The sequence below is a fragment of the Panthera onca genome, chromosome C2 (genome assembly GCF_046562875.1).
Source record: "Panthera onca isolate mPanOnc1 chromosome C2, mPanOnc1 haplotype 2, whole genome shotgun sequence".
NCBI lineage: Eukaryota > Metazoa > Chordata > Mammalia > Carnivora > Felidae > Panthera > Panthera onca.
Genome location: NC_138347.1, coordinates 129,292,086 through 129,314,693, shown reverse-complemented (window position 1 = coordinate 129,314,693; position 22,608 = coordinate 129,292,086). Strand labels below are relative to the sequence as shown.

The 22,608-nt window shown below is 42.8% G+C and overlaps 1 protein-coding gene across 11 annotated transcripts; it reads left to right on the top strand.

The window, feature by feature from the left end:
• The first annotated feature begins 1,639 nt into the window (after positions 1–1,639).
• CDV3 (CDV3 homolog) lies at positions 1,640–21,762 on the top strand. Of its 11 annotated transcripts, XR_013549855.2 has the most exons (7): positions 4,285–4,942; positions 5,722–5,798; positions 14,884–15,029; positions 17,824–17,983; positions 19,376–19,425; positions 19,829–19,924; positions 21,458–21,762. XR_013549855.2 is itself a non-coding variant. In XM_060638694.3 (6 exons), the coding sequence occupies exons 1-6, from the start codon at positions 4,703–4,705 to the stop codon at positions 19,843–19,845; spliced, it is 690 nt and encodes a 229-aa protein (XP_060494677.1). In that variant the 5' UTR covers positions 4,285–4,702; the 3' UTR covers positions 19,846–21,762. The 11 variants fall into 11 exon arrangements, 8 of the variants coding, with proteins under 8 accessions (XP_060494684.1, XP_060494676.1, XP_060494675.1 ...); XR_013549853.2 differs by having other exon boundaries at positions 4,284–4,942; positions 19,376–19,924; positions 21,699–21,762; XM_060638694.3 differs by having other exon boundaries at positions 19,829–21,762.
• The last annotated feature ends 846 nt before the right edge of the window (positions 21,763–22,608 follow it).

The window sequence follows — 22,608 nt, the reverse complement described above, 5'->3', positions numbered from 1 at the left end:
GCTTTACCCTACTTCTTTTTGCTTTCTCTTCTCCAGCCTTCTCTCCCTTTCTTGTTTCATGCTTTCTCCATACAGTACAACTGATTAGGTTGCTGACCATTCAACTGTTATCACGTTCCAGCCCTGCTCCCCTGAGATTACATGAGGGAGATGACCTGATGGGTGGGTTGGTTGATCCAAACTCTCCATTTATTTATGGACTTTTTGTGTATATTCTCAGATATATTAGGTTGAACCATATGAGATTGCTATTTGGGTAGGTCAAAAACAAAGAGCAGCAACTTTATGTGGTATAACTAACAACAGACCAGATTTATTAGGGGTGGGCTTACTGAGTCCAACTCCTTTTTGCAAGCCTTGATGGTAAGCATGTGTGTATATGGAGGGTCATACATGGCAGGCTTTTATGTCTCTCTGGAAACAGGCATCTCTGGCTAGCCATTAGCATCTGGGACTTCATTCCTCTTGCTGTCCATTCACCCTCTGACAAGGGCCTTAATGTCAAGGATGAGCCAAGGAGGGACTTGAGGTTGAGGGAGAAAGTCAAACTCTTTGTTATATGTGACAGAGTATGTGTTCTGAAGCCAACAGAGAACAATTTTAAGGAACACTTTTAGATAGTTCATATTTTGTTTATTCCCCTATTCATGTGAAAAAATTAGGGACTACTGGAGACATTTTACATCCTATAAACATCAAACACCTGTGTGACATAGGCTCATGCCCGACACCATTCCTACCTTCCAGGGTTTTCACTGGCTATAGTTGTATGTACATATACCTGTGTGTCTGTTTCTGGTAGCAGATTACCATATGGTAAGCTCTGTGAGGGTAGGGCTTATCTCTGACTTACTGGTCTTTAATTCCTATCATAGGGCCTGGCATACAGTAGGTGCTCATTAAAAAAAAATGTTTTATATAAATTAATGAGCGAGTGAATGAATGAATGAGGTTAAACAACAAACAAATCATGGAAATACCAAGAAGGCATCAAATACCATACCAAACAAAAGGTCTCTGGACCTTTAAAGGTCAGGAACCAGGCTGCCTGCAGAAGTCAGCAAGGCTCCCCAGGGAAAGTAACCTGAAAACGTTTGCTCCCCAACTGGAAAAGGTTGGTGGAACAGCTCAGGCAGTAGCACAGTCTGCCTCACAGATGTGAGACAGGAAGCCACAAATGAAAAGAAGCCACAAATGAAAAGTTGTTCCCTATTTCCTGGCAAGCTCTTTGGTCAGCATGAGCCGCATTCCTTTGAGCTGAGCATGTGTGGAATTTCCAGTCTAGGTAGCAGAATGGAACTTGGAACAAATAGCTCAGCAAAAAAGAACCCGGGGACAATGGGACCAGACCCAGCTGCCCTTTGCCAACTCTTGAGCTCACAGAATATTGGCTCAGTGGGCCTAGTTGAGGGAGATAAATGATGTCTTTTGGGCTGTACCACTTCAGAGGACTCAGAGAGACATTTCCATGTTCAGACAGCACTAAAATCCTTAGAAGATATGCTAAATATCTAGGAATGGTCTGAGTCCTCACCATGTTCAACTTTCCATCTAGCAAGGACAAATTAAGGTCTGTTTTGCTTTACAGATGGGGAAGGTCTAAATACTGGAAGGTAGAGGAGAAGAAACCTTCATCAAGAGAAAGCTGGAGGATACTTCAAGGTGAGGACAGGTGATGATGAGGGGGTGATGGCAGGATTCAGGGCCCTATGTGATCAATCTGGAGGAAGGAGTCAGGGGAAGTTTAAGAGGAACTGGTGGGAATATATGCTGTCAGTTTCAGGGCAAAGGATTCAAATAGGAAGGAGCTTCTTGGAGGAGACAGTAACTGCAGACAATAACACAAACACAAAGATACTGGTCTCTCTACTGGCCTGACCTGAATTTCTTACATATGATCATGTTCTAGGAGCATGTCATGAATCACACTGAAAAATGTAGTGGGGATTTCTGCTGTGTCAACCCTCAACTGAGGTTCCTTCTCTGCATTTTCCCAAGGCATTAATTCCTTCAAGACACTGATATATTGATGGAGACCTAAGAAAGGAGAGACTGAACTCCAGTTACTCATATCTCGATCTTCTTGATTATAATGGAGTTGAAGGCAGGAATGACGAATTGTTCAACCTAGAATAAGCTACGTAACCTTAAATATAGCTAAATAGGTGCTTCATAGATGAGGGAAAAAAGAACGAAAGGAAGGAAGGGAAGAAGGGAAAGGAAGAAAAATGTTACAAAGATGTTAAGGGAGATGGAGTGGGAGCAATACTTAACTTGGCCTGCATCACAGGAAGATAGGTAGTGTCACAGAAGGAAGTTACCTAGGGCCCATCTTGAGGGTGGGGCAGTTAATGTTTGGGGAATAATATGTAAGCTTGCTGTTGCTCAAGGCTAGGTACCTGATTTACTTTGTTGACATATTTTGGACTTAGTTCTTTTAATAAGTAGTGGAAGTGGGGGAGGGAGGGAAGACACCTTTAAATGGCGAAACTATAAAGGAAAAGACAAAGACGCAGCTCCATTTACTGGCTGTGCTGTATCTACCCCATGAAGCTACTAACATAGTCTGAGTCATTTCCTCAGTGGCTGTTCGCTCCTCTGTCCTTAGAAGGAGGAAGTGGAAAGTCTAATACATTACGGTACCTTTTTCTTTTTCTAAAATTTTTTTAAAAGTTTATTTATTTTGAGAGAGTGAGAGTGGGGGAGGGGGTAAGAGAGAGAGACAGAGAGAGACAGAGACAGAGAGAGAATCTTAAGCAGGCTCCACACTCAGTGCAGAACCCAACGCAGGGCTCGATCTCATGACCATGAGATCATGACCTGAGCCAAAATCAAAAGTGGGTGGCTCCACCAACTGAGCCATCCAGGCACCCCTAGGCCACCTTTTTCATATGAAAGGATTCCTGGAACACCTGGGTAGCTCAGTAAGTTAAGCCTTGGACTTTTGATTTCAGCCCAGGTCATGATCTCTGGGATCAAGTCCCACAACAGGCTCTGAGCTGAGCTTGGAACCTGTTTAAAATTCTCTCTCTCCCGGGGTGCCTGGGTGTCTCCATCCAACTTTGGCTCAGGTCATGATCTCACGGTTTGTGAGTTTGAGCCCCGCATTGGGCTCTGTGCAGCCTGCTTCGGATTCTGTGTCTCCCTCTCTCTGTTCCTCCTCCACTCACACTCTCTCTCTTTCTCAAAAATAAAGATTTTTAAAAATTAAAAAAAAAAAAGATTCTCTCCCTCTCTCTGCCCATCCCCTGCTCACATTCTCTCCCTCTCTCTCTCTCTCTGAAAAAACTTAAAAAAAAAGAAAAAAAGGATTCCTCTCATTCTCAAGGCCCACAAAGTACTTAACGTAAGACCAGGTTTGACATGGGTGTTTTATCCGCACCCTATGACACATCATTCTCCTCCTTTTATCAGATATAAAAGCTAAGGATAAATTGCAGCCATCATCTAGACTCAAGTCAGGGCAGGGGGCACTATTTAAATGTATTAAAAAGTCACATATTTCGCATCCAATGCGTGTTAATGCTGGGAAGGGAACAGGTCCTCTTTTCCCACATAGCTAATACCCCCATTTCACAAATCAGAAGTTTAAGGATCATATTTCCTTAGCTCGATCTTGATGGACGTATCTAGCAGTAGATGGAGTCCAGACAAAAGTCAATCCGTGTCTATCTACCTACTGGCTTATTAAAGATCTTTTCTTACAGAACCTAAACGTCAAGCCCACTATTTTGCTAATAATTATCTCATCACACGAAAATTAAAACTCGTCAGACCAGAAAGAGTGGAAGTATAAAGTAGAGCGGTGGGAGAGGTACCATCTCTCCCACCACTAGTTTAACACAGTACATTTCCGTTTCGCTAAAAGTTCAAGCCACAAGGCCACAGTTCATTAAAGGCGAGCAGACACGCGTGCACCCTACGCATGCGCTCAGCTGGGACCCACCCGCCCCTTTCACCGGACCTCTTCAGCCAAGTCACCAATTAGCCCTCTAAATGCCCGCCCTCAAGGCTAAACCCTCGGCCAATCGGAAGAAAGGAGCCATCAGGCACATCACTTATGTAGCATACACCCTTCTCTCCCCTTCCCAAGGCCCCGCCCCGTCTGAGGCAGGGATTGTCGCCTAAGTGCTTCGTTCTGGCACCTGATTGGCTCCTTTCCCAGCTCCGCCTCTGTCTCCTCCCACAGCCCTCCCCACCGCAGACCGACAGCGGCGGGCGGAGCTAAGTACGCAGGCGCGGGCACTGCCTCTCTTTTCTAGTGGCCCGCCCTCCCTCCTCCCCCTCCCTCCCCTCCCCACCCCCTCTCCCTTCCTCTCCCGGCCTGCGCGCGCGTGTCTTCCTCCTGCACGCGCCGCCGCAAGCCAGGCACTCTCGCCGGAGCCTCTGGCCCGCGCGTTCCTTTTCCCCTCCGGCTGCGGGGCCGACGGGATCCTGCACCGCCGTCGCGGCAGCAGCTGCAGCCCCGGCAGCCTCGAGCGGCGGGAGCAGCGCGCGATCCCCCCAGGCGGACCGTACCACCGCCCGCCAGCTCGTGGGGGGAACTGCCCGCCCTGCCACACACGCCTCGGCGACCCCGCCGGGCTGAGGCGTCGCCGCGCCCGGGAGCGTGAGCGCAGAGCCGGCCTCGACCCCGAGCTCGGAGTCCCGCGGGCCGCGCCCGCCGCTGGCCCCACCCATCCGGGCCGTGGAGGCTGCGGCCATGGCCGAGACGGAGGAGCGAAGCCTAGATAACTTCTTCGCCAAGAGGGACAAGAAGAAGAAGAAGGAGCGGAGCAGCCGGGCGGCGAACGCCGCGGGAGCGGCGGGCGGCGCCGGCGGGAGCAGCGGAGCCGCGGGCGCGGCGAGCGGCGGGGCGGGAGCGGGGGCCCGGCCGGGCGACGGCGGAACCGCAGGCGCGGGGGCCGCGGGCCCCGGGGCCGCCACCAAGGCCGTGACTAAGGTGAGGGGCCGGGATGAGGGGCCGGGCCGCGCGCTTGCGCCCATGTGCCCGCCCCCGCCGGCCGCCCGCCCGCCCGGGGAAGCGTCCGGGAGGGGCGGCCGGAGGGCGGACGGGCGCGGGGGCTGGCCATGTGACGGGGGCTTCCCACGCCAGGCCGGCTCCCCTCTTCCCGCGGGACTCTCCCCTCGCCCCCAGCCCGCTCTCGCCCCTCCACCTTGTGTCGCTGGCTGGGACCGAGACCCGGACAGCGGCACCCTCGAGGAGAAATGGGACTGGGGCCGAAGTGCCTGGCCCAGAGCAGCATTTATCGGGTGACGTCTACTCTGAGACTCTTGAGTAATTTGGTGTTCCGACTTTAGCCCAGTAGTCTGAGCTGAATTTTCTAACAATCGCATTTGTGGCAGCTCGAACTGGCAGGGCTTGGCCTCTAAGCCTGTAACAGAGTAAGTCTCATGACTACATTGAGGTAGACATTTAGTTGTGGGGTTACTATTGACTTTTTCGTTCCACTTTTCCTGGTTGCTTTTAAAGTAACCGCTCTCTTGAAGGAACTGGTGGAGGTAAAAGAAATTTGCTTGGGCACGTTTGTCCTCCAGCCTAGTTTGCCCTCCAGTCCTCCCTCCGATCCCTCCGGCCTCGGGATCAAGTAAGGGCTTTGGCCAGAAAATGAGTCTATACTTTAGGTTCCAGATATTTGATCCCCTTTTCATAGTCTGATATTTGCCTTTGTTGTATTTTAACAAATAGATTTGCTTGATCCAATGGTGTGTGTTTTACAGGATGAAGATGAGTGGAAAGAATTTGAACAAAAAGAGGTTGATTACAGCGGCCTCAGAGTTCAGGCGATGCAAATAAGGTATGGTCTGTTTACTTCTGTGTTTAGATAACCCTTAGGATAGGTGTTGTATGTTTGGTTTTTCTCTAGCCCCAAAGCAGCTAGACACAGTGACCTCATGCTTTAGATACGCTTATTAGGGCTGTAAGGATTGTGTCTTCCTCTCTCTGATGGCGGTACTTTCTATATGCTGATCAAATCAGCTGCCAGCTCCAAAATCCTGTGAGAGCTTGCCTACTTATTTGAGACAGCTAAAATGAAATGGATTTTGTGGCCTTTAAAATTTTTACTTTTAATATTGGTGGCTTGAACGGCGTGGTTTTCACATCCTGTCCAATAAGCAAGTTCATATATATTTTTGTAGGTGAAGCATACTTAGAAATACGGATTTTAGGTGTTCACACAATGAAACCAGCCTATGTAATCAACAGCAAGTTCAAGAAACTAAACATTGCTGCTACAGAAGAAACCTAGGTGCTTTGAGTCACTGCCTTCATTCCCAAGAATAACCGCTATCCTAACACTGTAGATCAATTTTCCTGAGGATTTTATAGGAGTGGCATTGGATAGTCCAAGCATGTTAAACTTTTTAAAGTTTAAGAAAACAGGACTTTTTTAAAAATTGGGTTGGTTGCCTTAAAGTATTTGAAATTAACATATTAAGTTCAATCTATGGTATTTTGTTTTAGATTCCTGTAAATAAATGTCATATTTTAATGGGCTCATAAGGTAGAAAAAACAAGTGAATATATGGTTCCACCATTTTGAGATAAAAACTCTTTAATCTCAGTTTAAAGAAATAAATGAGATCCTAATGAACTGCCTCCAGTTTAAAGTTTGCAATTTGTAGACACCAGTGACCACATGGCACACTGACGGAAGTAATTTTCCTTAACCAGAATACAGCCTTTTGACTTCTCTAAATGGTGACATTTACGGCTTTGAGTAACTGACTCAAAAACCAGGACTGATATTTTTGACATTTGTTGCATTCCTTCCACAGCCAGGCATTATGTCCTAGGTTCTTTCACATTGTTTCATGAGCTTAACCAAAGTGAAACCTGACTGATAGTGGGAGACTTTTTAGGAAATGAGGTTTTTCCACTCTTGAAGTTCTTTTGTAGTAATGTTACGTAGACATGATTAGACTACAGTTTTATTCCCAGCCACTTCTTGAATTTGTGTGTTAGATGTCTTTGAAGAGGTGTGGTTTAGAAAATATCCCTGTTTCGGGCACCTGGGTGGCTCCATTGGTTAAGCAACTAACTAACTCTTGATTTCGGCTCAGGTCATGATCTCAGGGTTGGTTTGTGAGATTGAGCCCCTTCGAGAACCCTGCTTGGGATTCTCTCTCTCTTTCTCTGCCACTCCCCATGTGTGCGCTCCCTCACGCTCTCTAAATAAACTTTGTTTTTTTTTAAGAAGAGAGAATATCCCTGTTTTCCCCAGGGCTTGCCCTGTAAAAATGAAGAGGAGGTATTGTGAAGTTCTTAATCACTGGGGGGTTGTAGAACTGCCTGTGTATGTGGTTCCTGTTTGGCTGTAGAATAAGGCTCTAGGTCTGCCTCGCCTGACCACAGGCCCTTGAATGCACGTTCTGTAGATTTGAATGGACAGGAAGGATGACAGTAAGTGAACTTACTGAGCAAGAGTAGCGCTTTCTGAGGGAGAAAGGTTTCAAATTCACTGAATGCAAGAAACTGATTTTGTTTTATTATGGAGGATATTACCTGTTTTTCTGTCGTTGACTCTAAATTCCATACCCATATTCAGAGTTATTTTTGGCTACTCCAGAGGTGATGAAATAGTTCTTAAGTCATTTCTTTCACCTTTGCTAGGGGCACAGGTAAATCTCAGCTAGGCTAGTATGAGTGTTTAAGTTCTGCTTGACCTGAAGCAGGCCAGCTTTTATGTTGTTTTTTCATTATTGTTAGCATGTAGTCATTTCTCCTAAGTGGTCCTCCACAGGTTTTCCCCTAACCTTCTAACATTGAAAAACCTACCTTCAGGAAGCTGTTTTTGTGGATCCTCCCGTCATTGTGGAATCTAGAGTCTATATTTCCATTCCCTTCATAAACCATTCAATAAAGAGGAATCTAACAGCCTTCAGGAAAAACTTGAGTGTGAGAAGTCCTGTCATCTGAGGCTTAATAATAATGACTAATATTTTCACTTTATATATTGAAAAACCTTGTAAACTTTGTATTAAATGTTCTTGACACTGAAACTCAATTGGGTTGGGGTCCCCAGGGAAAGACAGTTTGGTTCATAGGAATGGAAGTAGGTTACTCAGTTAAGTGGGGTGGAGATGATAATGTCTCGAAAACATGGGCTTTGGAGATAGACAAACTCGGGTTTGCATTTTAGCCTGCCGCTTATGTGTGACCTTGGGCAAGCTGGTTGGTTGTTGAATGTTGGTTGTGATCTACAAAATTGAGACATGCTAGGATTGTTGTGAGGATTTTTGAGCAGGGTATTTGTAAAATACCCACTTGGTGACATTAATCATCTCTGTTCAGTAGGTAAATTAGGATGATTCAGTGTTGAGAATTTCTGTTATTTAACCATGAGGTACCTGGTTTATAATACCGAGATTTGAGGGAAAGGGTAGTGGAGATGCATAAGATTATCATTTCTGATAGACTTTGGTGAGTCAGTTCACAGTGGACTTAATAGGAGAAAATTACATGTTCGGGTTGGCATTAGTATAACCATACAAACAAAAATCCCTCTCTCAAGAGCCTTAAACACTGCTATCGACTTCCAGTTATTGTCTTCTATAGCTTGGTCTTACTTTTTAGGCAGAAACCCTTAGAAGGGGGCAGAGAAATGAGATCTCTTTTCTCTGAGAAGTTGGGGTGGGTGGTTCTTTATGCCTTTAATCTGTTACCTTTTTCTGTCTGAGAGGCAGCCTTGCCATCTCAGAATGAGATAAGGGAATATGAAACTTTGGAAATTGACATAAAGTATCTTGAGGGGGCACCTGGGTGGCTCAGTCAGTTAAGCATCTGACTTTCAGCTCAGGTCATGATCTCACAGTTTGTGATTTTGAGCCCTGCGTCGGGCTGTGTGATGACAGCTTGGAGCCTGCTTTGGATTCTGTGTCTCCCTCTTCTCCAACCCTGCTTGTGCTGTGTCTCTCAAAAATGAATAAACGTTAAAAAAAATTTTTTTTTTAAGTAACTTGAAATTTTCAGACTTATAAATTTTTTCATCTAGCTTTTTGCTTTGAAACATTAGAAACCTCAGAAAAGTTGCAAGAATAGTAAAATAAGTGCCCATTTATTTTTTGCTTAGATCTACTGATCATTTTTGCCTTACTTGCTTTATCTTCAGTCCGCTGCAGGTATGGCATATCACCTTAAAGTTCTTGACACTACTCCTCAGGTAGGTTAGCCTTCATGGACCTTTATTGAAGATAAGTGTGCATTTGAGAGAGGAAATTTTTGAGGGGCACCTGGCTGGCACAGTTGGTGGAGCATATGACTCTTGATCTCATAAGTTCAAGCCCCACGTTGGGTATCAAGACTACTTAAAATCTTTTTTAAAAAGAAGTTTTCAGTAGCAACAAACATATCATACTAACATCCTGTCTCACATTTACCAACTAGCTCAAGATTTAATTACCAAGAGTATCATAAGAGCTTGGGGCGCCTGGGTGGCTCAGTCGGTTGAGCATCCGACTTCGGCTCAGGTTATGATCTCACAGTCTGTGAGTTTGAGCCCCACATCGGGCTCTGTACTGACTGCTCAGAGCCTGGAGCCTGCTTTGGCTTCTGTGTCTCCCTCTCTCTCTGCCCCTCCCCCACTCATGCTCTGTCTCTCTCTCTCAAAAATAAACAAACATTAAAAAAAATTTTTAAAGTATTGTAAGAGCTTGTGTCAAATTTTGTGTCTAAGTTAATAGATGTATTCAAGGTCATCGTTTGTAGACAAGTTCTTTGGAGGGGTGCCATTGGGATGGTGATAAAAAAAGGGACCTAATACTGGAGCTTAGATTTTTGGTTGATGGTAGGACCTGTGGCCTCTCCTCTCTTTAAAATGGATTTTTGGGAGAGAGAAGGATTTCATTTAATATTTGAAGTAAATGTTGAGCATTTGTCATCTTTAAATAAAGAATTGAGTTCTTGGAGCCCAGTGGGTGTTTTTAGGAACCTTCTTAAGAGATGTAGACCTTTAAACCCATTAAGTAGAGCTGATTAAGTTGTTCTTTCAAGAAATCATTCCTGCATCCAAGCTGGATTCAATTGTAGCAAATACTAGTGTGACTGAAGTGTGCCAGACATCAGGGTTGTAGAAATAAGTCCTGCTCAGCAGCACTTTCAACAATAGCCAAATTATGGAAAGAGCCTAAATATCCATCAACTGATGAATGGATAAAGAAGTTGTGGTTTATATATATAAAATGGAATACTACTTGGCAATGCGAAAGAATGAAGTATGGCCTTTTGTAGCAACATGGATGGAACTGGAGAGTGTTATGCTAAGTGAAATAAGTCATACAGAGAAAGACAGATACCATATGTTTTCATTCTTATGTGGATCCTGAGAAACTTGACAGAAGACCATGGGGGGAGGGGAGAGGGGAGAGTTAGAGAGGGAGGGAGGCAAACCATAAGAGACTTTTAAAGACTGAGAATAAACAGGGTTGCTGGAGGGTGGGGGGGTGGGGGGGAAGTGGGTGATGGGCATTGAGGAGGGCACCTGTTGGGATGAGCACTGGGTGTTGCATGGAAACCAAATTGACAATAAATTTCATATTTAAAAAAACAATAATACAAAAGAAATAAGTCCTGCTCTACTAAACATCAGTAGATCATTTCAGTGATGTGCAGAGTGCTGTGGAACACAGGAGAGAGACCCTTGGTCTGCCGTGAAGAGGTTGAGAAAGTCTTTGGAGGAGGTGCAGTGCCATTTTAGGCTGCCGGCATAGCTCATCGGGCATGTCCGTCTTCATTTTGCTGTTGTCTAACAGTGGTTCAATAATAGGGTCAAACCAATGGAGGTACCTACCATTCTCATAGAAGCACAGCTACTAAAATCCTAGCATTGGGATGCATAAATTCTCATGTAATGTCCCTTGAGATAAAGAGGTAAGAATGTTCCATTTTTATTAATAAACTGCTGCAGGATGTATAATCCTGATCAACCTTCCTGAAAGTGAATTTCTCAACATAGAGAAAATTTCTGTGTCATATATTAGAGCTCTAAAGAGGATAAAATGAAAGGGGCAACATGAAAGAATAAGGGCTTTGGAGACCCAGGGATTGGCTCCCCTACTTTGTAGCTCTGGGGGAGGGACTTAATGTCCAAGTGTCAGTTTCCTCCCGTGTCAGTGAGCCTCCTGCCTGCTTTGGTGGTATTGAGAGGTTTAACTTTGCAAAGTGGTAGGACACTTCCCGGCCTCTTAGATGCTCTGTAAATACTCCCTTTGCTAGCATCATCATTCCGCCTTACGACCAACAGTGCCTTATGGACTTTTGCATATTTAAGACTGTGTACTTTAAGTTGTGATAATATACTTACAAGTAGCAGAGTAGTGTTAGGAAATGTGAATTTTAGCTGATAAGAAGCTATGTATATTTTATTTGGGTCAAACACAATTTTAGCCTATTGACTTCTGTGGGAATAATTCTTTGCAACATTTGTCTTACTACAGTATTTAGAGATTTGACATTTCCTGTAGTGTGTAAATACAGAAAAGTAATCAGATATTTAAATCATTTCTACCCTGCCCTTAGTACTATGGCATTTTGGCAAGGCTGTTAGCATCTCTGGGCCTTAGTTCCCTCTGTTGGATGAAGGGTCCTGACTAGACAGTTTCCAATGTTTCATTTAACTAATACTTCAGAATGTTAAGAAACCAAAATATTAAGTTGTCTTGTGTTTATTATTACAGATATACAATTCTTTGAATTAAACAAATCACTCTTATTTCTTAGGAATAGTTTATAATTTAACGGGATTTTTAGATTAGTGATTCAGTTCTTGTCTCTGAGGGTGAACAGGTAATAGTAAAGGAACCTTCTTTTACAGTGGACCCTCAGTATTCTATCAGACCAAATTGGGGGTTTTATTTAATGTTTTGTTGTGAATTACAAAAACTATACATTAAGGACATTTGAAAAGTATAACAGCATAAAGAAATGTATTAGAATTATCCATAATCCATTCGGCTTAGGGATTATCAGTGTTAGAATTTTTTGGTTTTTAGTTAATTGTTTACTACAAGCTGATAATTCTGGGGTTTAGATGTATTAATCACCAAATATTAAAGCAGTTTAAAGAAAAGTCTGTCTTAAGAGTCCGGTATATGTATTTGAAAAATAGTGGTTCAGCACATTTTGTTGAGTTAACTGTTTCAAAATGTAGATGACCAACTGAAATGAAAGCTAACATACCTTGGGGTATATATGACAATACAAGTGCCATGAATGTTCTTAAATCTTTGTGGGGATCTTCTTGTCTAGCCTGGATTGGGATGCTGCGACATTACTAACAAGTCTGATGTAACTAGGTATATAACACGTATGTTTTTACTCATGAACCAATATTAAAGTGTAACTGCATTGCTGTGGGTTCAGAAGTGAATTTTAAAAAATGGGGGGTGGTGGACAGTACTAATGATTGGATACCACTGTTAGACTCCTAGATAAATTAGGACCTTACTGTCCTTACCTGGTCATTCATTCCACATATAAACTTTAGAAAACAAGGTTATAGTGTTTGGTTTCTATTTTTAAAAATCCATTTAAGGGGTGCCTGGGTGGCTCGGTTGGTTAAGTCTCCAACTCTTGATTTTGGCTCAAGTCATCATCTCATGTCAGAGCCCCATATCAGGCTCTGCACTGACAGTGTGGACCCTGCTTGGGATTCTGTCTCCGCCCCTCCAGCGCACGCTTGTGCGTGCACGCACTCTCTCTCTCTCTCCCTCTCTCTCCCTCTCTCAATAAATAAATAAGCTTAAATCCATTTAAAAAGAACATTTTTAAAAAAAAAAATGTTCATGTTGTGGATTTTAGAAATTTTGAGTTTTGTTCCATCTTAGTTGTTTCTTAATAAGGCGGTGGCATCTGTGCTGCTTGTTTGAAAGCTCAAATGAATATTAAAAAGCAGGTAATAGTAAACACTTAACTGCTTAGTATATGCCAGGCACTGTTCTCAGTGCTTTGTGTCTGTTAACTCACTTAATCTTACTGTTCTCCCCATTTTACATTTGTGGAAACTGAGGCATACAAAAGTTAAGTGCTATACTCAGTCTCCTGACTAGTAAGTGGCAGAACCAGGCAGTCTGGCTTTAGAATCTGCTCATAACTACGTGCTGCATGAACAAAAATAAAATCACGATTTCTAGTACCCAGCTACTTCTTTAAACATTAAAAAAAAAAAAAATTATTCAGGGGTCCCTGGGTGGCTCAGTCAGTTTGGCATCTAACCCTTGGTTTCAGCTCAGATCATGATCTCAGGGTTTATGAGATGGAGTCCCACATCAGGCTCCAAGCTGACAGTGCTGGGCCTGCTTGGGATTCTTTCCCTTTTTCTCTGCCCCTCTGCTGCACACACACTCTCTCAAAATAAAAAATAAAAAATAAATAAATTTAAAATCATTTTTAAAATACCTTCCTATTTAATATTAGGTATATAGATTTTGTTTTAGTAAGTCCTTGGTTTAATTGACATTGAATTGAATATTACTGTCATGTTAGTATAGGCCTAACATTTTAAACAGCAGCACTAGATTCTATTATATATTAACAAAAAGGGAAACTGAAAGGTGGCTTGGCCATATTCTCTGTTCTTTTTTCCTCTTGAACTATAGTCTCAAGTAAAATTGTGCTACAGATGGAGATTGAAGATGCGTCTGTTCCCCTCACCCCTTCCTGATTGCCACCCTAGACCTCTAAATTTGGTGGACATTGTCTTTGAAATTATTTGTGTGTGTGTCTTTAAAGGAGACCATTAGTTATTCAAGAAGGTTGTCTTATAGCCAGGACTTCCCTTGAAATGGAAGGAAAGCACACTTAGATGTCCTTTTGCAGAAGTCAAGAGAGGCCATGATGATCCCAAGGTCACATGGTAGGGTGTACATTGTTACAGCCATGATCACTGATTAGATATCAAAGGGAGACATGTCTTAAACGTGGAAGGCCAGGGACAGCTTTAGGCAACATCCTGTTTTTTCAATAGGAGAGAAAAGGGAGGTTGATAGGCTGAAGTTCTAGGAAAAACCACCATTGTCATAGAACGTGATTCATGGAAGGGTTGGTAGTCAGCCAGAGGTGGCATCAGCAAGGACAAATAGCTGCAGAAAGGAAGTTAGATTTGACAGTTAACTCACTGATTTCTGACTCCAGCCAATAAAGAATAAAGAAATAAGAAATTGGCATTAAAACCACTGCAGACAGTCTTAGGATGGTGTGTTGCCATGATGTATGTGTCACATTTATAATCACTAGTAAAGCCGAAGACTGAGTTTTTGTATTCTCTTCTTTTTTAAACAGGTGACATATCTGGTGATCGGGACCAGTTCTAGATATATTCCCTGTGTCACACAGTAGAGACTGGCACTAAAAAGTCTGTAGCAGTGGTGTAAATACTGAACGCAGATTTGTTTTCTCTATTGGAATGTGAATTCTAATTTTGAGAGTTTTTTGTGATATGTACTAAACAATTAGCCAATGACACACAACTTCCAAAAATCATTTCATCCCTGAAAATAATGCTTACCATCAGTGCTAAACAAATGGGGGATTGGGGCTCTGAAGAGGTTAAGCGACTTTTCAAGGGTCACACAGATATCAGCATTGATAGAACTAAGGGTTTGGATTGACACTTTTCCTGGCGGTTTTATAATTGAATTTCCTGGGGCACCTGGGTGGCTCAGTCGGTTGAGCGACTGCAGCTCAGGTCATGATCTCACAGTTTGTGAGTTCGAGCCCCGCGTTGGGCTCTGTGCTGACCGCTCAGAGCCTGGAGCCTGCTTTGGCTTCTGTGTCTCCCTCTCTCTCTGCCCCTCCCCCACTTATGCTCTGTCTCTCTCTGTCTCAGAAATAAAACATTTAAAAAAAAATTTATAATTGAATTTCCTCATTTGCTTTTCCAATAGTGAAAAGGAAGAAGAAGATAATGAAAAAAGAGAAGATCCAGGTGATAATTGGGAAGAAGGTGGAGGTGGTGGTGGTGGTGTCGAAAAATCTTCCGGCCCCTGGAATAAAACCGCTCCAGTACAGGCACCTCCTGCTGCAGTAATTGGTAATCTTAATGTTTTATTTTCATGAAGACATCTACGTATGGTTTTACATATGGTTAGCTTTCAACTGAATGAATGCTGTGGTAGAATAAGAGGGGTTCCTTTCTGTTCTTGGGGGAGAGGTTTGTATATGTCTGTTTAAAGATTTTTACATCCTTAGGAAAGGAATTTGGAAGTTAAGATATGTGCTTTTCTGTAGGCTTCTTACATTTTTATGTAAACTAACTTGCCAAATTTAAATATTTAAGTCATTTGTTTTACTTTTTGACAGTTGGCTAATGGATGATTGAGTACCTGTGTTTCCACCTGTGTTTCTTTTTTTTCTCCCCATTTTACTGTCTTGAAGCATGAATTCTCACACGGGCAGATTGTATCACTCGTTTTTTATACAGAATAATACAAAGAATAACAAATCTTACTGCCCAGAGATCACAGATAACTACTGTGTGTCAACATTTTTGCATCCTTTTGAGTACTTTGCTGTGTTACCTTTTTCCATTCAACTTTGTGTTTATTTTTGAGGGCATGTGAGGGAGGGGCAGGAAGGGGGGTGAGGGGAGGGACAGTTTCCAAAGCAGGTTCTGTGCTAACAGCAGAGCTCTTAACATGTTTTACTGCATCTGTCACTGATCCCTGATGACCTCAGCATTGCTAAACTCCGTTTCCCAGTCTCTGTCCTCATTCGATGTTCCCCATCCTCAACATTTGCTGTAGCTCATCACCCCTTTGAAACACACTCTTCTGTTGACTTCCAGGACACCACGGTCTCCTTGCTTCCTCAGTGGTTGGCTCTCAGACTCCCTGGCTGGGGTCTCTTCTTCCTCCCTGCCTCTAAGTGATACTCATCCCCAGCGCTCAGCCCTTGCCACTCTCTTCTCTGTGGCCTTACTCCCCTGGCAATCTCCACATGCCAGCGACTCCAGAATTCACATCCACTCAGATCTCCCCTGACCTCCAAACACGTAAATCTTAACCACGTACCCAGCACCTCAATATTCACATATCCAAAACTGAACCCTTCACATAGAGTTGACCCCGAAACAACATTATATGAATTACTGCAGTAACCTGTTAAGTGGTCGGCCTGCTTCCCTACGTACACTGTTCCCAGTGCAGCCAGTGGCCAGTGTAGTGATCATTTCAAATGTGACCTGAAAGTGTCTCAGATGTTGACAAGCCTCCAGTGGTGTCCCCTCTAATCAGAATAGAAGCTGAAGTTCTCAGACTTGCAGCACCTTAGATGCCTGTCTTGGGATCTCTTTTTCTGATTTTGTCTTTTAGTCAGGTCCTTGCTCACTCTGCTCCTTGGACATACCAGGCACATTGCTGCTGCAGGCCCTTGTGCATATGTTTTCAGCCTGAATTCTCTCCTTTATATTGGGAGTCTCTAAGTAAGCTTTTTCTGTAAAGGGCCAGATAGTAGGTAATTTAGGTTTTGAGGGCCATACAGAAGACTATTTTAATTACTCAGTTCTGCTGTTACAGCACAAAAGCAGCCGTAGACCATACGTACACCCATTGAGTGTAGCTGTGTTCCAGTAAAACATTTATAAGATCAGTGTCAGACCTGATTTGGCTTGTTTACCAACTCAATATGTTGGCCTCCTTCTTTCAGGCCTTGTTCACTTTTCACTCGTCACTGAGTCCCTACCCATCATGTGTTCCCTGGACAGACCCTTCCCCCACCTTAATTTTTGGTATGGCACCAATTTTTACATATTTGATTTCCTTATTCTGGGATAACACTGTCCAATAGTACTTTTTTGCAGTGATGGAATAGCACTGTTCACTATAGTAGCCACTAGCCATATGCGGCTATTGAGTCCTTAAAATGCGACTGATACAACCAAGGAACTGAATTTTTAAGTCTTTCATTTTAAATAGCTGCATGTGGCTAGTTGCCAGAATATACAGTTCACGAAAGCCGGTCCTTAACATTTGTATGCCCACTACGAACAATACCTGACACATAGCAGGTGCTTAGTAACTAATGAATGCATGTTATATTATGGCTTTCCCACACTTAATTAAAAGCCGTATGAGACAATAACCCTTTATGCATTATGCATTATGTTGCAGCTAATAAATGATGTAGGCTTTTCTTTGAAAGGAAGTTTTTGATAAATGGAACAACATGTAAACTACTGAATCCATGTTGAGAATGGGGAGAAAAATGATAACATAGCAAAAAGCCAGAAGGCTCTGTCCCCAAAATGTTAGCCATCATGGAAGACTTTGGGCTGTTCAGCGGTTTAGTTTTTTCTTGCTTTTCCTGTGTTTTATAAAATAAGATCCATTGATGATATGACAGTGAAATTAAGGGTATCGAGTATATTTTTTTTACTAGTCTTTTAGAATTAAAAATATATACGCAAGCATTTTAGTAAGTAAATTCTTTATACTGGCATCTTATTTAACCCATCAACCAGGTAAAGAGGTGATTATCCACATTGCCGATATATATACTGAGGGCTGACATGGTCATACTCTGAAAGGCAGTCCCTCCTGGGCCTGCCTCCCAGGTCCAGCAGATTTCTTTCCCACTTCCAGTAAGTTGAATTCTAGAAAGAAGTCATTTACATAGGTAATTAAAATTGTACATGGGAGAAAAATTAGACTACCCTAGAAAAATAAGAGTATTTTCGCTTTCAGACTCTCAGGTAACTTTCTGTTTTCCAGAGACTGTCATGTAGGTATTGTTTTTTTCTGTAATTATCAAATGATTGGGAATGTGAGAATAGCTTATTAAAATGCCAGGCGTTTGAATGGTTTCTCTAAACTGTTATGAAATGTCAGTTACAGAAACCCCAGAACCAGCGATGACTAGCGGTGTGTATAGGCCCCCTGGAGCCAGGTTAACCACAACAAGGAAAACACCGCAAGGCCCACCAGAAATCTACAGTGACACACAGTTCCCGTCCCTGCAGTCCACTGCCAAGCATGTAGAAAGCCGGAAGTAAGTACTCCAGCTCTCGCCTTTTTATCTTGGCGTGCTCTGTCCCTTGGCCAGGGAGTGGGATGTAGGAGATGGGAGAACCCACCTGGGCTGGGGGAGGGGGGTCGTTCTCTTGTAGGTAAAGCCCAGGCCACAGCTGACAGGCAGCTGAGAATTAGGGTAGGACTTACCTGCCTTAGGGCTGGAAAGGGGGAGGGCTGGAGGGGGCTGTGGGGAAAGAGCGCCAAGAGACCAGGTCTCTTTATCCTTGGTTTATATGTTGTTCTGTAGCTATGACAAGTCATGCCTAGTTTAGAATTCTTTCTAACATGAAAACTAGAAATGTAAGAGCGGTATTTTCATTGTATTCCCAGTTGATGTGAATAGATGAAAGATGTTGGCATTTATAAATCTAATATTAAAATAATCTTATTTCAGCAGGTACTTAAAATGAATGCTACCTGGAGTTAAATGACCACATTTGGCACATCCACATCTTTTTTAGGGACATGAATTTTTTAAAGTAAATAAAACGGGAAGAAATGTAAAAGACATTAGATGGAAATACTGTTGGGGGGGGGGGGTAGCTTTTTTAAAGTAAATCCAAGCCTTTTTTGCCTCTGAGAGCCTAATTTAAGCCTCCACTTTATCTGACCCACTCCCATAAGGAAGAAGTGAGGAGAAATCATTGAATGATGAGAACTTTACTTGAATAAGAAAACCATTGCCCTTATGCATAAAGAAAGAGAGGTATTATTTATTGTTTGCTAAAAATAAAAGTGACTCTTAGAAGGAATCACCGTGTCATTAGATAGCCTTTTGACTTTCCAGTTGTCTTCAGGTTGGTCCCAAAATAGATTTGCCACCACAGAAAACAACACCATAGAGCCTCAGTACTCATGTTTTCTGTTCCTTTGAAGCCTAGAAAATGATTTGATGATGATTTTATGTGCAACTTTCCCCTGTCAAAAGCAGAGCATTCCTAAGTCAGAATGGCGTAAAGCAGAGAGGATCCCTCACTTTCTGAAAGTTTGCACTACACTTCACTTTTACAGGAAGACCTATGTTAGTGCGCGTTTTCGCTACCTGAAAGAAATCTGGAGAGATGTTCACTGTTACGGGAAAAGGCTATTGCCATCCTAATGTACGTCTTCTGTAAAAGCAAGTGGTGTAACAGGAACTTTCAGGAAGCAGTGTAGGAAGGGAAGCAGTGTAGGAAGGGAAACCTGTACCAGTTTCCCTTCCTATTCCTCCCTCAGGATACTTCTAAGGGGTGACTTGTTTTTTGTTTTTTGGGGGGTTTTTTTGTTTTGTTTTTTGTTTTGATTGGTTGGTTTTTTTAATTTGAGGAAGAATTTACACAACAACCCAGTGAAAAAGAAATATTTACTGATTACATTTCTTTTCCCTTAGGGATAAAGAAATGGAGAAGAGCTTTGAAGTAGTAAGACACAAAACTAGAGGTAGGGATGAGGTTTCAAAAAACCAGGCCCTTAAACTTCAGCTAGACAACCAGTATGCTGTGCTTGAAAATCAGAAAAGCAGCCACACACAGTACAATTAAGGAATGGTCTTTGCTAACCCTTCTAAGGTAACTAGACCACAGCTAACCACCAGGAACAGCCATTCATCATCTGATCTCTGCTGGACCCACGGCCGATGCAGACCACTCGATATAAGTGACCGTCCCTATTGCATTATGGAAGCATAAGTGTCACACTGCTCTTTGTGTTGTATTGGATGTAGGGGGATTCTCATTGTTCTATAAATGCGTGAACTAGATTCAGCAGTGTTCTTTCATTATTACTCTGCAAGTACAAAAACAAACTGCAGCCAGTGGTCATTTCAAAATCTTTTTATGTTCAGATACTGAGCCTTCGTAAGGGCTGACTACCTCAGGTTTGCTGCACTCGTCGCGGACTTCTTGTGGATCACAACTTCTGGACACGAAGGTTACAGCTAGTAAGTGTCGGTGTGAAGCTTGAAACCAGCTCTCCTGGATTCCTATCAAATCCTGCAGAAAGTCAGCCATCTCGGTTCTGATCTGCTGTAAAAGATGAAGATTTAAGTGACCTTAATTAACCTGTCCTGTGCCCCACCCTTAAGGAATACTCTGTAGTGGGCTGTGTTAGACTTCCTGGAACGTGCCGCTCTCAAAAGAACTCCTGTGTTCAGATAATCTGTGTAGTAGGGCTGTGATTTTATAATTTAAACTTTGAGTTGTATCCTGGGGTAACCATAAGTTAAATTCAACCAAACTTGGGTCCACCCAGTGGGAAAGGGGGTGGGGGGGAGTGATCTTTCTTCTTTTAGTGATTTCTTATTATTTGGGTAGTGCTTTTTCTGTGTTCCACATTAAGGCCTTTTTTTTTTTTTTTTTTTTTTTTTTTTTTGGAATAAGTTCTTTGACAGAGCATATTGCTTGGTTGAATAAGTAACCTGAAGTATGCGTTAGGATTGTGAAACGTCTCGTGAAATTTGCCAATCCCTAGAGTGGAACCAAATAGCCTTTGATGTAAAGGGCAGTGGATGCAGGGGGCTCTCCTTCAGGTGCTGCTAAAGCCTCCTCTGATCAGGTCTAAACTGTACAGTAAACTGCAGTGGAAAGAGTAAGGGCTCTGCTCAGGCCACATGATTCACTGACCTGTCCTTATAAATCCAGAGCAACGTGAGCAGAACCTTCACCTAAAACCCACTTGGGTTTTCACGGATCTTGCGTGATCTTTGACAAGATTTCCAGATACACTTGTGCCCAAATTGTTAAGGTATTGGACCTTCCGTAGATGCAATGACTGTGCCAGCTTAGCTCTGTTCTCAACCTTTTGGTATGTCTGTGTTCGTTTGAAGAGTCAGGGGCGAGAGGGACAGGTGATGTAGCACTTCTGTTTTTAATAATTACAGCTTAAACTATCCAGTAATTTTTAGTCCTTAAAGGGACTTCAGGAAGCTACCCAGGATTACTGAGAAGTCTTTCCATCTAATGAGATAGTCTGGTAATTTACTAGTTTTGTATCTGGTTCAATAGAAATACTTCAAAGTGGTATGTGACTGCTTGATGCAGAGTCTGGGTTTCTCTATAATAAATCCCTTTGCCAAATGCAGGAGTTGCAGACTTGCTACTGGCAAGAGTGAAGCAAACGAGCGAGTAGAGTGAGTAGAACTATTCCTGTGTGGGGGCATCTCCTATGGGAGTTTAGTCTGATGAAAGTGTCAGTGCAGGAATCAGCTCCTGGGAGTTGACAGTATCTCCTGACAGGACCTGCCCACCACACCTGGGCCCTAACGACATTGTTGGAGGCGGCAGGCAGGATGCCTGGCCTCTGGTGTATTGGGGCGAGTAGCTGAGCCAGCCAAGGAGAGGTTGGATGATTAAGCAAGAAACAAGGGATTCTTGGTTAAACTGAAGACTTCGTTTGGGAACCAAAAATCTTAACAAATAGTCTCTTGGACCTTGAGCCACATATTTCCCCTGAAAAGTATGCATTTTTTTTCCAGCAAAATTTTGTTGGGGGTTACGTTATTGAGGAATGAACTGAGATGAATATGCGCAACTTTTATTTAATGGCATACTACGCTAGAAATCTGAAGACCTGCGGGAGATATAAAGTTCCAACTCTTGTTATAACTTTTTAAAAGATTGTGAAATTATAAAAATGCACATGAATCAAGTTTTAATATACTGTATGATGGGTGGGTGAGGCTGTCCATTGTACCATTTCTTTCTTTGAATTCTCAGGCATGGTTTGGCAGTGCAAGAACTCTGTAACATTAACAAATTCAATAAAAGGTAAATATATGGATTCTGGAGTCTGATAGTCTTTATTCCTTTTCCCCCACCTCCCTCATAATTTTTATTCTTAATCTTTAACCTAGTCTCTGTTTTTGAAAATGGCGAATTGATGTCATGCCTCCATTGCTGTGGGAGGATGATAATCTCATCTCGGGTAAAACTCCCATTTGATAAATGTTTGCAGAGTACTCTGAATGTTAAAAAGACATCTGGAATGGAAGCGGTGGATACTCTTCACCAAAGTTAAAGCGTTGAAATGTACTTTTTTTGTTACCATATTACATTTTGTTGTCCCAAACCATGGCAACAGAATCTACAATCTTTACTGTGTGGAATAAAGATCTGGGGCCTTACCCCTTGAAGCTTACAGATTTCTCAAATGAGCCATTTTAAATTTCGGGATTTAGTCTGCATTATAGTCCCCAAATTTCTAATCTAGAGAGTGTATTTCAAGTCCCTTTTGGTAATGGAGTTTAAATGTTTAGTGGTAACAATTGCTATTTGGTCATTCTGGCTCCTCGATTGAGTGTTTTGACAGCCCTATTTAAAATAATGTATGAGACGCGTGGGTGGCTCAGTCTGATGAGCATCAGGCTTTTGATTTCAGCTCAGGTCATGATCCCAGGGTTGGGGCCAGTGTGGAGCCTGCTTGGGCTTCCCTCTCCCTCTGCTCTCTCTGAAAACAAACTTTTTTTTTAAGTGTTTATTTTGGAGAGAGGAGGGGCAGAGAGAGAGAGAGGGAGACAGAATCAGAAGCAGGCTCCAGGCTCCGAGCTGTCAGCACAGCTAGATGCAGGGCTCGAACTCCCGAATCGTGAGCTCGTGAAAGTGCTTTTAAAAAATAACGTACAGGGTC